Source organism: Chlamydomonas reinhardtii, chromosome 13 (assembly GCF_000002595.2).
Source record: "Chlamydomonas reinhardtii strain CC-503 cw92 mt+ chromosome 13, whole genome shotgun sequence".
In the NCBI taxonomy this organism is placed as follows: Eukaryota; Viridiplantae; Chlorophyta; class Chlorophyceae; order Chlamydomonadales; family Chlamydomonadaceae; genus Chlamydomonas; species Chlamydomonas reinhardtii.
The window spans coordinates 3342107-3356974 of NC_057016.1; the positions used below are offsets into that span (position 1 = coordinate 3342107).

The following is a 14868-nucleotide window of genomic DNA, read 5'->3' on the forward strand; positions in this document are numbered from 1 at the left end:
GTACCAGCATCAAGTGTCATGTGGGGGGCGTTGGTTGTGTTACAGCAGGTTACAGACTTCGGGTCCACGGCCACCAAACCACTGAATCACCAGAGCATTAGGCCAGCAGTGCCCCGTCAGCTCCTTCTGATCAAGGTGTCGTGATGTGTAGAAGCCCAACGGCATCGACGGCCCCGCCCAAACCATCATTCCAACCCTCCACGCAGCTTCCTTGCACATGCTGAGTGGAGAACCTCTGGCCAACCAATCACCAGCACGGCATGGTCCGTGGAGTGGCACCCGTGAATGGCATCCACGGGCATTTTCTCCTCCTAGTTCCGCCATACACAGTAATTACACTTGACCTGCTGCTATGAATATGAGTATGAGCGACAGTACACAACCGCCGCGCGCACCAGAACAACAACCAATGAAGTACGGGGGCAGCAGTGGGCTGTCAGCTCCGATCAGCTGTCAACAACGTCATGCTCTTGACGTCTCCATTACGATATGGGGCCGGGAGACAGTTGTCACGCACAGCACCAAGACGTTCACACCGTTGGGCCACATTGCGTCCACAGTTTGATTTGGTCCAACTCTCTCCACAGCCATGCAACGCCAGACCCACAAATTTCCAAAATCTCACAGCTTCACCTTGCTGCATTACGGCGCACCATGGTGCAAACAACTCTTCCGCTAGCTTTGCTTGAAACATGCATCTTCATGTCTGTTGTGAACGGGCCCATCAGCTTTATTGTTGAAACCCCAACTGGATCGCTTGCGGCCTTGGATGGGAGACATGGCGTGGGCGCAGCCCACTTCTCCCTTTGGCGGGGACCTTGGCGGGGACCACGATCTCGTCAAACCCCTGAAAGTCAAACGCACGCGCGCAGTAGCTGCGCATGGATGCCATGAATAAGGCGGATTGAGCCTCAGAATGTCGCAATGTGCGTAACGCATTAGTCGTGCACATGTCGTAATGCAATATGGGACCCACCTTATGGGTTATAGGCCATGCATGCGTGCACCCTGACGTGGATCATGATGAAAGTTTGATGAACACAGCAGCATGAATCCAGTATGCTCTATTTTCAGCAGGAATCATTGCCTTCACGTTCCTTCATGCCATGCCGGTTCTAAGAACATCCGTAGTTAGCGCCGCCGGCGCTTTCTTCTTCGCGGCTGCATGGCCGTGGGCATTGGCCGCGACGGCGCGCCTGAACACCGAGCGCACGTGCGCCCTCACGTCCAGCTCGGGCGGCACGTGGCTCAGCAGCGCGCCCTGGCGTGCGGCACCGGCCTTGAGGCGGGCCAGGTGCGGCCACAACGCCATGAAGAGGAAGCAGCAGACCAGCGTGATTGCGACGATTAGCAGGATCTGTAGAAAGGAAGAAACAGAGAGTAGCACACGCGCCGCAAGGGTTAGCGGGGCTTGCATGGTGACAGACGGAGCATGGCACACAGTTATGGGCCGAGTAGCAGCACTTCCGGCTCGCGTTCCTCATGCGCGCGCCTTCCCACCCCCGCTTTGCTCCTGCCTCACCGTGTGCAGGTTGGTGACCTGGTTGTAGCGGCTGATGGAGTAGTCCTGAAACAGCTGCGCCGCCTGCTGCAGCCCCTCGTACAGGTCACGCCCGCCCACATTAAACATCCAGGTGTAGCGCGTGCCGTTGTACGCCACATCCCGGTCGTCGTCGTCTGCCAGCAGGTTCATCTCCGATATCATGCGCCGCACCTGTCACGCAACCAAACACCGTTGATGAGCCAAGATCAAGTATGAGCACCTGGCAACCCTGGCTACGAGTCTATTATGCAGCGGCGTACTAGGTGCGCATCCATCACACGCATGTGATAAGCGTATTTCTGCCGTGCATGGATAATCCTGTCTCAAAGTAAGCCCCGAGTAAGACCGCAGCTCACCATGACATCCAGGCCGTTGTGTGTCACCTGCAGCAGCACAGTTAGAATGGGGAAACGGCATGGCCCAAAAGTAGTTAGTAGGTTGCTACTTGCTAGCCGCGGTCACGCGCAAGGCGGCGGTGATACTTTAGCCTACCCCCGCGGTCCAGTCTATGGAAACACCGACAGCTAACTGCATGACCTGAACAGCCCACCTCGTAGTATTCGTCTCCGGGTTGTGCACAGCCCTCGCCATCGATGCGGAAGCAGCGCTTGGCCCGGAAGAACTCGTTGGCAAACGAGTTGGATGCAAAGGTGCTGGCCGGCACAGCCTTCTGGAAGACCGAGTTCACCTGTGCGTGAGCGTGGGCCATTTCAACACGTGAGTTTAGGGAAATGCTGCAGGCCTAGCTGCTAGCCTGTAAAGTGGATCCCGGTCACACACCTGCGTGATGGGGGTGCCGCCGTACATGAGCGAGTCGTACTCGCTCTCAAAGTACGACATCTCGGTCTTGAGCATCTCGCGCCAGACCTCACGCGAGTCCCGGTCATCCTGCGAATTCACAAGACGGAAGGAACAGTACAGGAGTTAACGGCATTGCCACGTCGAGGAGACACTGGGTATGGAAACGGGGCAACCGAGCGCGTTAGGGAGATATGGCTAGGTGGCGTGAAGCACATTCGTTCACAACACCAAGCCAATGCACGGGGCATTCGTCCCGGCTCTCAGATTCCGCCAGCAAGTCCCCGCGCGCCCATCCTCCAGACACGCAGCCGGGTCCGCCCGGGACACGGGCACACACACACCTGAGACACGAAGCCAAAGGCGACGGCGCGCACGCGCGTGTAGCGGTAGATGATGTGGCTTGCCATGTTGAGCGACGCCAGCGGGCCCTGCATGCCGTCAAGCTACGCGGCAGGCGCCGGCAGTGGCAGCGATGGGTTGCGTGAGAAAAGGGGGCCCGTCCACAGCAAACCATGCACGTACGGATACACGTGGCTTCAAGCGCACGTGAACTTGGCGGACTAGCGACCTGCCGTAAACATTCTATCTCAACTTGCACGCGCGCAAGCGCGGCCCGCACGCACCTGCACGACGCTGACCACGTATACGATAATGAGCGCGAGGTTCCACAGCGCGAAGGGTACCTTCGATAAGACACGCAGAACAGACAGGGCAGGGTCACGTGATGCAAGGGTATGTGCGTTCAGGTAGATAGGGTGCGCCGCCGCCTGCATGACCGGCACGTGCCCCGCTTGCATTTGCGCACCACCACGCACCATGAACCTGGCGACGTTGTGCCAGGACGGCACCAGCGTTTTGCCGTTGATCTTCATGCCGCGAATGCGGGCCTCCTGCATCTTGGTGGTGGTGGTGGTCGGGCCGCCGCCATGTGCGAGCTTGGCCTGCACGCCGCGGGCGGAGCCCCAACCACCACGTGCACATGATTCCAAGTTATGGCACGACTTAAATCACCGACGAGAGGGCATGGTGCGCATCTGGATCCGACCCGCGCCGCACCCATGCACTTCAAGCAAGCAAGCCATCCCTGTGCGCCATCCACCAAGCCGGACCCGCCACGCACCTGCTGCTTGCCCCGGCCCTTTCTGCCGCCTGCGCCCTGGTGCTCCAGCTCCGAAGACACAGCGCTGTCCAGGTGATCCACATGTGCGCCACCGCCTCCGCCGCCACCCGCCGCCGTGCCCGTGGCAGCCGCGTCCGTATGGTGCTGTTGCTCCGACCCGTCGCTGGCCTTCTTGCTGATGCTCATCAGCTTCTGCGTCTTCGCCGCCGCAAGGGTCCTGGCTCCACCGTCCTTGGCGTCTGCGGCAGCACCCTCAGCCGCGCGTTGCACGCCCTTGGGGCCATCGCCTGGCCGCACGGCGTCGGCGGCGGCGCCGCTTTCTAATCTCTTGCTGGCGGCTGCCGCCTTGTCCTGCTGCTCATCCTCAGCATCGCTATCCACGTCATCATCCTCATCATCGCTGTCGTCAAGGATCTACACGCACGGGGTGCATGGGTGCAGTGACAGGTCACGGCGGGCAGGGCGTGAATCGGCGTATGTACAGTTGCCCGTCCGTAGCAGGTGGGGTAAGCGATGAAGTCCCTCTCCATCACCGGCCTCCCCACCTTGACCTCCTTGGTCGCCAGCTGGCGCAGGATGGGGCCCGGCAGGCCCACCATGGCCAGGATGCCAATCACGCGTGCCTTCTCCAATCGCTGAACCAGGATCCATTCGTAAATAATGCACGCGAGCTGGATTACCAGCGCCTCCACGATCATGAGGATGATGAGCGCTGAAGGAGCAGTCGGTGTAAGCGTGCAGGGGCAGGCACACACACGCAGTCAGGCAAGACACACACGTGGCGAGCTGCTGACAGCGCCTTGCCACGTTCATGCAGGCGGTGACATACATGCATGACTGCAACCCTCGCTTATCGCTGACACAAACTCACAGTTCTTCAGCTTGTCCACGGATTCCCAGGCGGCATTGACCAGGTGGTCCAGCGATTTGGCGTACACCTCAAATAGAGGGCCCAGCCTGCAATCAAGTAGGGGGTGACGCGTAACACCATACGTTCAGGGAAGGGCAGAACGTAAAGTGGGCCATAGCGTGCGCATCAGGTGGCTGCTTGTGCGCCGCCGGTGGACATACAGCCCCAAGCAAGGCACGGGACAGTGGCCACGGCTGCCGCTGTCTGCTGACTTACACCACAATTGCACACCCACCATGTGTCCATCCATCCCTCAAGTCTGTCCAGCAGCCGCTAATCACTCACCCGTTCTCGATCAGGAACTTGAAGGTGCGGTGCCACGTGTAGTACTCCTTGAGCGTGGCGAGCCAATACAGGCTCTCGCGCGCGTTCGCAATGTAGGCTGAGCCCATAGTCCACACGCCGCCCTTCATGTGGTACTCAGTGGGCGTCGCCGTGTCCATGTAAGAACGGTATTCCACCTCCTGGCCCGTCCAGATGTCTGCCGGAGTGCACAGCAGTTGCACCAAGGGCCGAGCGAGTTGACACTAGTACCGTACTGTAGTGCACGACACGCATGGGCGGCGCGGGACATCCATACACATATACAGGTTGGTGGGAGAGAGCAGTGTGGTGGGTGCAATATTTCGAGTGGTGTGCAAGCGAGGGTAACAAGCTTACCAAAGACCTCGGGCATGAGCTTCACAACCTTGTTCTTGGACTCGCCCAGATACACAAACTGCGCAACGGGGCACAAAAAAGCGCTTGAAACAGCACACCGCGTACCGGTACGGCAGGCAACACGCCACGTCGTAGTGAAGAACCTACCTCCGCCTACAATTGTACAACCATGTACAGTTAACTCGGATGCACGCCCTCAACATGGCACTGCTTACGTGGTGGTGTTCTTCCATGTAGTCAATGTTTTCACGAAGTTTTTCAATCGTGAAGTTGAGGGTGTTTGAGCACACTGACACCTTGGTCACGTTGGGCCGCTCGCAGTAGGCGCCCATCATGGCCCGCACCTGCATGAATTTACAGGTGGAGGTTTTGCAAGTCACGACAGCTGCAGTGGATACAATCACACGGAAACTCGGTGGAAGGATGCAACAATAGTATGGGATGTCAGGAAGGCAAGAGGGCGCAGTTGCCAGGAGCCACTATGCCTGGCAATGCTTGCTCACTGCAATGAGCTGGGAGCGGTCCATGCAAAGAGCTTGCCGGGCAACCAGTTGAATGTCGCTGCGGTGGCAGGGCGGGCGGCGAACAAGGGGGGACCTTGGGTTGGGCACGTGAGGGCTGTATACCGGTAACTCAACCAGCCCATGTGCTTGCTCCCACTGCTCGCCGTACCACGTGGCAGCCCGATGGCCCTCGCACGCAGCAATGCAGCAACCAGTTCCACTACTCTCAGCTTCATAAACCCTGCACTCACTGGTCTTCTGCCTTAATCTCACGCGTGATGACCACGTAAGCCACCACATGGGTTAAGAGGATCATCGCAAGAATGCCGTAGCTGTGCAGCCTCAGCCTCTCCAGTGGCTCCATCAGCATGGGGCCGCACAGCAGCTTGGTCAGCGCCTTGAGCAGCCGCCCGCGCCGCGAGTCGATCTGCAGCTCGCTCACGGACGTCGCGTCCGTGATGCCTGTAGCAAGGGCGGGGACCGGGTGGGCGGGCAGCATCCTAAATTTAAAGCCCGAACGGTTAGGATCGCCGCCGCCTTTCGCTAATGACGTGGGATGGAGCAATGCAAGGTGAGACCGTCATTAGTTTAACCGCCCGGAATAGCAGCATTGCACCCAAAAGCACAAGCCACCCACTTGTGATGCCGCTTGCCGCCTGGCTGCCCGAGGCGCTGGAATCGCCGCCCTCACTGGCCTTCTCCCACTCCTCGCCCTTGTCCTTCTTGCCGCCGAAGCCCTCCTCGCCGGGGCCCGGGCCGTCATTGAGGTCTGTCGTGCGCCGGCTCTTGCCCATAGCAGGAGACTCGATGGCCCGGGAGCCCTGCTTTGAGCCGAAGGCCCACGGCTCGCCAGAGGTGAGGCGCCCGAACGTCTTGGCGGCCTGAGGTCCCTTCTTTGATGACGTGCCACCCTCGTCCGCAGCACCGTCCTCCGGGATAGGAGCCAGCCCGCCTGACAGCTGCCCGGCCGGCAAGTTGCCGACTAGCCCAGGGCTGCTGCTACGGCGCTCAATGGGTGGCGGCTGCTGGTGAGCCTCCAGCGCCCCGCTGGTCTTGTTGGTGAGTGTGCGCACCCACTGCGCCACGAAGTCCGACTTGCTGGCGGCGCGGCTGTGCAGCTTGGCCTGGCCCTTCGCCTCCAGGTCCTCCGAGCCGTCCTTGCGGCCCTTGGAGTGCTCGCTGCCGCTGCCGTCGCCGTCGCTGCTGTGACGTCCCCCACGCGCGTCCTCCAGTTCGTCATCCTCGTCTAGCTGCTCTGCAGGAGAGCGAATTTCTCCCGCCCAGCCTTTAGGCGACGCCGGGCCCGCTGCGTGCGCATCTGCCTCTCCTGCCTGCTTCTCGGCTGCCTCAGTTGCTGCCGCCGAAGCCGTCGCCTGCTCCCGCTCGTCATAAGCTGTTACGGCCTGAGTCAGCTCGTTGTCATGCCCAGCTTTGCGGGCAGCGCCGTTGTGGTCTGTGCCCTCCAGGTGCAGCACGCGCAACAAATTTGCGTGGGCGCCCGCGAACTGCGTGTCCGGGTGCATGGTGATGGTGATCTTGGGCCGGCCGCCGGGGGCCAGTGTCTCCACGCCCTGCGTCAGGATGCGCATGGTGCCGGTGTCGGGGTGCGGCCCGATGAAGGCCATGGCGGGGCTGGTGGTGCCGCGGTTGCTGGCAGTCTTGAGCGCGCCCTTCTTCTTGTTGTGGCCCTTGGAGTTGGCCGCAACAAGCTTGTCCCAGGAGATGTCGTTGGGCATCTCCAGGAATCTGGGGCATTAATGGCGAGGCACGAGGAAACATAAATAGGATGCCGACATGAGGAATATGTGCTGCGCTCAAAGCTGGTCGTGTTGTGCTTGTCTCCGTCTTACCGCTGCAGGGGCTTCTTGATCATGTAGTTCGCGGGCCATCCCACGATCAGGCCGGTCATGTAGGAGGCCTTGCGGATGACCAGCCCCTCGTCCAGCTCCACCACGCCCGACAGCAGGTCGCGCCGCCACAGCGTCACCCTGATGCGGGTCAGGTGCTCCACCTCACCACCGTGCCCGACCTCCTCCGCCACCTCGTGTAGCTCCACCTGCAAGCAAGCCGCCCGCGAGATGGGCGGCTTCTTAGGCGCACCCGGAGCAGGCGCGGCGCCGGCGATGGCCGGGAGGTGGGGCACCGCCGCGGTGGGCGGCGGCTGCACGCGCACACGCCACGAGGCGCCCGGCATCTCCTGCTCCTTATCCAGGAGCGCCAGGATCAGCAGCTGCAGCTGGCTATCGCCATTGCGCTCGCGCCACTGCAGGAAGGGTAAGGCGAGGCAGTGCGCGGCAGGCGCGCGTTGACTGCGTACCATACGGGGAAAGCCTCGGGAAACAGGAATCACAGCGATTTACACATGTTCGTACGTGAAGTCCCACACCGTGGCGCTGCAATTCACGCCTGCCTTCTACGCAGGCACCAAGCCGCAAGAAACTCACGTCATTGAAGATGTCCACTGTGTCGCACAGGCTGCAGCCCACCAGGTCGCCACCGCGGAACTCGAAGAGCTCCGAATCCGGCTGTTCGACTTCCAACACGCGGCCGTTGAAGTCCGCGGTCAGCACCAACCGCTTCTCGTCATGGACTTCGTCTTGGCCCACCTTGTCGACCTGCGACAACGCAATAGGCATGATTGCAAGCCGGGTGGTTACTGGGTTCCCGAAATGCATGCGGCCGCCTCGTCAGGCAGTGAGCAGCACCAGCCATTACGTAATTGCCCCGCAGCACACGTTCGATTGGCTCGCTCACCTGAACCACGCACAGGGTGCTGCTGCCGGAGTCCTGCGCGGACATCGTCCGCACCTTGATTCGCACCGGCACCTGGGAGTTGTTCTCATTCAGCAGGTGCACCACCTTGCCCGCGCGGCAGCCCGTGGGCGCCACCGTCGAGGGCGGGTCCTGTGCGGCGCGGTGCAGCAACGCAACGGAGAAGGGGAGTTAGGGTAGAATGAGCTCGTTAGTTGGGCCAGCTGTCATAGGTTCGAGTGGCATAGTGGCAGCGGCAGGTGTGCACGCGTGTGCGCAGACCCCAATACCCGAATGACGGCACCGCACCTTGATCCATTTTGCGTGCATGGTGTTGTACGGCGGCGGCAGCAGCTGGTCCAGCTTCATGGTGGCCAACTTGCGTATGGGAAAGCCCAGCAATGCCGACACGCCCACCGAACAGAACCGCATCCGCAGGTGCTGGTCAACCACCATGATGTTGCCATCCTGATTGTCAGTCCGCTGGCAGTTGAGCACGTAGATTCGCTGCGCGTCCGTGCCTGCACACATAGGTTTACACGCACAAGCACGTCAGCCGGCGTGCCGTGTGTCCGCAGCTGCCTGCAATCCCCCACGTACACGTATCCTGCGCTTCATAGTTGCGGGTCACCGACGCACAGACCTCATCAGCAGCTCCATTTCACCCCAGCCACCCCTCAACAGACACCGCCGCACCTGCAAGTCCGATGGTCACTTCCACGGGCACCGGGTCCAGATACTTGTGCCGCAGCAACAGCTGCGTCTTGATCAGCCCTACATCCAGGTCAGAGGCGGAGGCGGCGTGGCAGCGCTCCAACAGCAACTCAACCTCAACGTCCGTGGCCTCCATCAGCGATGCCAGCGTACGGCCAACCTGCACAGCCGGTAGGAAAACGGTAGTCGGGCGTGTTATGTGTGGCGGAGTCCCCAAGGGAAGGAAACACGCATGTGCATGTGCGTGTGCGCGCGCAGGGTGAGAAGCAGGTAGGTACGGCACATGTGCATGCTGGCAGCAGGCAGGTAGGAGGCGTGCGCACATGGCACAAGCCCAGAGCCACGCCAACACTCACCAGCTCGCCCTCCGTGATGCCGCACATGCTCGCGAACTGCTGGTCGCCGCACATGAAGATGCCGTTGGGGGCGATCCAGGCCCGCTTGTTCATCGAGTTGGGCGCCATGGGTCGCGCCACGCCCAGAAAGATGCTAGACGTGGAAATTCCAGCAGCAAGGGCAGGGCCACATTTAGTCGGTTTACCAGGGAGCCACGCCAGGGAGCCTGTATGCATGTGGCCTTGCTTTGCTGTGTCTGTTCTCCCATCCCTTCATTCTCACCTGTCAGTGCCAGTGCCGGACATCTTGGTCACGCACAGCTGCATGGGGAACACGTAGCGCTCCTTATGCAGGGCTAGCACCTCACGAACCGTGTCCAGAATGTGCGGCTCGCCTCCTGCCACATAGCGCTGCATGTAGCTGGGGTGGCGCTGACTGAAGGGCTGCGGCATGAGCAGTGACACGTTGGCGCCCTCCAGCTCTGCCTTCGGGTAGCCGAACACCTTTTGCACGGCCTGGCTGACCATCATGATGGTTCCCTCGGCGTTGATCACAATCACGGCGTCGTCCTCCATCGACATGGACGTCAGGAACTCGGGCTTGTTTGCGGCACCCTGCACGGTGGGTATTGGTGACATCCAACACGGGCAAAGCCGTTAAGGCGACAGCGACAATACTCCTGCCCACCCAGCTAGCTTCGTCCCAAGTTGCCCATTACCGTGAATGGGGTACCGCATTAATCCCATCGCCCGTTCCATGTATGCATGGCGCCATGCCCACCTGCACCGCGCTCAGGTCCAGGTTCATGATGGCGTCGCCGCCGCCGTTGCGCGAGGCCTCGTTGTAGGCGCGTGTGGCCGCGATGGGGTCGTGCTTCACGTCCTCCAGGAACTTGCCGTAGCAGCGCAGCAGCTTGCCGTTGGTGGGGTAGCGCTCCAGCACCCTGGCCGGCACAGGGAGCCGCAGAGCAGTGCATAGCAGGTTGTGACTAGACATGCAAGGGTAAAAGGGGTATGAATGCATTCATGCTTGCCCCCATCAACCCCAAGGCATACCGTACACAGACAGCAGGTTCTGAAAGAATGCCATAGTGCTTCCAACAGCCACCAACGCACCTCTTGTAGACCTGGTGCGCGCGCATCGTCCCAGCCTCGAGCGAGTCAAGCGCCTTGTCCACCTCACGCACTTTGACTGTTGAGCGCATCATCAGCGTCCACAGCTCGGTTTGCAGGACCAGCACCTCCTTGTGCACGCGCAGCACCGCCCTGCAGGATGCATGCCAGGTGAACGCCGCTGCTTTCGCGCGAGGGGACGCAGTGGGTGCCGGTGATACCATCACGGCGCCCACGCATTTTAAGGGCCGACTTCCCCGCACGTGCAATCAAGCACCAACACACGCACGCCCGCCCGCACCTGAAGTTGCGCCTGAACTCGATGTAGGCCTGCAAGTCCATGCCGCCGTCCTGGCTGTCCTTCAGGCGCTTGGACGCCTCGCCCGTGCAGAAGATCTGGGAAAGAAGGCACACGGCGTACCCGCCAGCGGTTTAGCCTTCCAACGGGTTAGGTACATGCAAGGTCAAACGCAGAAGTGCGAGGCCATCTATTCGCAGGATGCACGTCGCCCGGCTCACCTGGTAGCGGTACACGAGGTTTGGTGAGTGCTTGGAGGCGAGCTGCAGCTGTGTGCGGGCCGCGGGGCCGTCCTTCCGAACTTCCAACAAGAAGTTGGCGTACAGGATATGAAGGTAAGGGTTGTTCGGAAACATGCGCATCCCAGCCTGCGAGTATGGTTGGGAAGCATGGTTGTGAGTACAATGTTGTGAGCTTCTTGCACGCCCAACAAACACGCCAGGCCAGACACACGGCGGATCCACTGGCTGGTCATGTACTTGAACCTGAACAAACGAAGTCGTTCAAACAAAGTTCTCACCTTGATGATGGTCTCCGCCAGCATGGCAGCGTCCTCGTCCACCACGCCGTCGATATCGAACTTGCGCACAACCCGGCTCAGCGTCTCAACCTTATGAGTATCCAAGCAAGAGAGGGAGCGAACGCCGGGTATAGGGTGTTGAGCCCTGTTGTGCTGCCAGCTGTTACGCATCCACAGCGCTTTCACCCTTTGCTTCCATTTACCGTCACGCACCTCGTTGAAGTCATCCAGCCTGTGCTCCCGCGCCAGCTTGGCTCCAGGATCCAGCCCGCGGAAGCGCTTGGCGGGGCGCAGCACCCACCACACATGCATGCCCGCCGCCACCATGCCGCCCGCGATGACCGGGAAGATGCCGTACAGCACCCACTGCATGTGCAAACATGGCCGAGTCACAACATGGGCTGGAGCAAATGCGCGCGCATGTGATCAGCTACATGTGGTTGCTCAGACTGCTTGGACCGTGGACATAGCTACGTGCATGGATTGTAGCAAGGCTAGGTAGCTAGCGTGGCGCCTCCTGCTCACCAGGGTCACTTCGCGCTGGTGGTCGCGCGAGTGGTCCTTGCCGAACACCAGGTATGCGAGGAGGAGGGTCACGTATAGGATGCCAAACCAGAGCGCCGACCACACCACGTTGACCTCGGCCCGGTAGAAGGGCACCCGCCGGAAGTTCCACCAGCAGATCATGCCCACAGCCAGGATGATGACGATGGACTGCGGCGGACGAGGATGGCAAGGCGTGGAGGGTGTGGTGCGATCTCGCCGTTCAGGAGAGCAGGCTTCGCTTGTGGCATGCATGCGTGCCACGCCATCGTCACCACCGGTTAATTGCCACATGCAGGGCGCCAGTTGACACACGCACAAACACCCCCCGCAGTTTAGTTTGGGCTGATATCTACATCCCCGCCACCAAGAAAGTCCCCACCTGCACTTTAGGCCATGCTTGAAGGTCATCCGCTGCTATGATATAGATGGCCTTTGCTGTGAGAATCTTAAGGCGGGTGATGGCAGCGGGCGAGGCGAGGTAGCCCTGTGTCACGGGGTTCAGGTCCGACGACGCCACGACTGAAGTGGATGGAAAGAGCACAGATGGGCCGGCGCGCATTAGCCTGTGCTGCCCAGACGCAGCCACAGCAAGCAACGGCCCTACTGGCATGCAACCTTCTGAGCCTACGATGCGGGCCTCCAACTTGAATACGTGTAGCGTCATGGCTGGACGCCTCCATTCGTCCTCGCCGCCTTTCCTATGCCACCTACCCATCAGTGCCGTGACGCAAAAGAAGATGCACGCGGTCACACAGGCCACGGCCATGTGTAGTACGTGCGGCATTTCCAGGCAGTCTGCAGTCAGAATGAAGCGGTGGTTTATTTAGCCACTGGGGCATGCGCTCCTCCAGACCACACACAGTGACACAGGCCGGGAACGCGCACAATGTAAGGGGGCCCGCCTGCGGCACTCCTCTGGGTGCCTTGGCATGCATTCCCGATCTTTGTTCGTGCCGCAAACAACACGATGGCAACTCACAGACGCCCGCAAAATACATGTGCTCCTTCTTTGCCGAGCCAAATTGACAGTTGGCGGTGAAGACGAAGTAGTCAAAGAATGAGACCTGCAGCATTTTGAGTGTGGGCGGCAACAATCTGCGGTCCTTCCACGCGATGTGCGCCGCAGTTCCTCCATCCAACCCACTGTAAGCCACGAGTAAGTTGTACGCCATCGTTCACACTAGCCACGTGCGTGCCGTACTCACATAGAACATCATGAAGACCACTGGAGAGGAGGAGGGGCGGTTGAACGCGGCAGAGGCGTGGCGGCGGTTAGATAGAGTGCAAGGAGCAAGCATCCGCCGGTTTTGGTATCGTGATGCATTTTTATGATGCCTTCATGTCGCCGCAGAACTACCTGCGCCTCTGTTGCGCCAAGCCACATTTGTTATTTCAATCGCAACCTACACAATGCATTCACGGGCTTAGAGGCAGCAACACTCACGGTCATATACAATATGCAGGACCATGGCCGCAGCTTTCAGCCATTTGCTCTGCTCCTGCTTGCGCATGGCCAGCGTCAGCCACACCAGGCCCAGCACCGAAAGAACCACCGCCACCACCATGAAGTACAGCACCTTAATGTAGGTGTCGTAGCCTGCGGTTGTGAGGGGTTGGATGTGTCCGTAAACAAAAAAGGCAAGCAATCTACTAAGGACCGTCGCTCACGCACCGTAGATGCGCATGATGGGGCTGCGCCACACCGTCCACCGCACAAATTGCCACACCGGATTGTTGGTGTCGATCACCCACTCCGCAATAGATGGGTTGAAGCATACAATCAAGCCCTGCGGAATAGGGAAGGGTCCGGGTGCGCAGGCGTGCGCAGTAAAGGTCGGGTGAGTAGGGGGGGTGAACTAATGACCAGTTCAAACATTGAGCTCGCGCGTTTGACGTGTGGTGCTGCAGTTAGAAAGCAGCGGTTCTGGATTGGAGGGCCGAATGGAGGGCCACATTGGGCTTTCTCAACTGCCCTTCTCCCGATCCGCACCAAACATATGTTGCGCCAGAGCTTCCAGACGACTCACCATCTACGGGCAGCAAAAAAGCGCAATAGGATGCGAATTACAATAGGGCCTCACATGCAGAAATGGAAGACAGCGCGCTTTTGTTGCAAGTGCCGCTGCTTCATACCCTACTCACCAGGCCTTCAAGAACGATTTTGAGGACAGCAAACTTCCATGAGCTGAGGGCAGATTGGCGCACAAGGGTGTACATGCCTGTGCGCGATGGGAGATGGGGTGGCGCGTGGCGGCGAAACCTTGGTCACGGAGGCCACATGACCCTGCATGATACTGCCTGCACAACACACGGCGACGACCAGCTGGTAACTCACATTGAAAAATGCCCTCCTGAATGGACTTGCGCTGCTCCAGAAGGTCGCCCTCCTCGCGCTCGTGTTGCCTGCAGCAGTACGGGTTGGTTGGCAAACGAAAGGGCCCAAAGTCCCAAACCATGTGCCACAACAGGTGGCATGCAACTACACAGTGACGGCTTGCCGGCCCTACAGGAAGCACGAAAGGAAGGGGCCCTGTATTCTGTAACGTAATAACTGGTCCGACCAGAACTCGCCCGACACTGCCTCATAGCAACCACCTCAAAATGTTATAGAGGTGCAGTGTCGATGCACTTATTATGGCCAAAGACAACGATCCGGGGCAGAAGCAAGCCACGGAACTCACGAGCGTTCACGTAGCTTCAGAAACTTTGCGTCGCTGCGTTGACTTGAAGTCTGGCTCTGTCCCATGGACGATGCCCCGTCCCCACGACTCGAGCCAGCATCGCGAGACGACGCATCATCGTCTCCTGTTGTGCTGCGCGCCATTGTTGGCAGCGCAGGTCCCCCACCAATCCTGGTGCGATAGCCTACGCGTAATTAGTTGAAGCTATTGCTTCAGTATCGGTTCGGTAGTCATGGAAGGTCGAGTCGCGTAAGAGACACAACTCTGTTTAGCGTGCAGTGCAAAGTACGTAAATTGATTATGGTCAGCTTTTAAGTCAGTATGAGTATGATAAGCTAATGAATGGGCGTGGGTCGGTTTCAGTGCGACAGGG

At 59.7% G+C, this 14868-nt stretch overlaps 1 protein-coding gene across 2 annotated transcripts; it reads right to left on the bottom strand.

The window, feature by feature from the left end:
- Positions 1-27: 27 nt before the first annotated feature.
- On the bottom strand, positions 28-14824 carry CHLRE_13g586700v5 (uncharacterized protein). Of its 2 annotated transcripts, XM_043069676.1 has the most exons (41): positions 14496-14824; positions 14150-14217; positions 13957-14033; positions 13842-13844; positions 13487-13601; positions 13259-13411; positions 13020-13039; positions 12794-12878; positions 12526-12609; positions 12194-12333; positions 11794-11982; positions 11482-11634; positions 11269-11358; positions 10970-11116; positions 10752-10846; positions 10454-10603; positions 10119-10281; positions 9621-9952; positions 9359-9491; positions 8985-9162; positions 8598-8809; positions 8292-8441; positions 7982-8152; positions 7388-7800; positions 6175-7283; positions 5789-5999; positions 5538-5595; positions 5250-5378; positions 5035-5092; positions 4660-4855; positions 4336-4421; positions 4010-4176; positions 3465-3878; positions 3160-3285; positions 2968-3027; positions 2686-2787; positions 2324-2431; positions 2094-2231; positions 1900-1926; positions 1523-1714; positions 28-1357 (listed from the first exon to the last, which is right to left on the bottom strand). In XM_043069676.1, the coding sequence occupies exons 4-41, from the start codon at positions 13842-13844 to the stop codon at positions 1100-1102; spliced, it is 6615 nt and encodes a 2204-aa protein (XP_042917651.1). In that variant the 5' UTR covers positions 13957-14033; positions 14150-14217; positions 14496-14824; the 3' UTR covers positions 28-1099. The 2 variants fall into 2 exon arrangements, with proteins under 2 accessions (XP_042917651.1, XP_001693864.2); XM_001693812.2 differs by having other exon boundaries at positions 14150-14824.
- Positions 14825-14868: the final 44 nt, after the last annotated feature.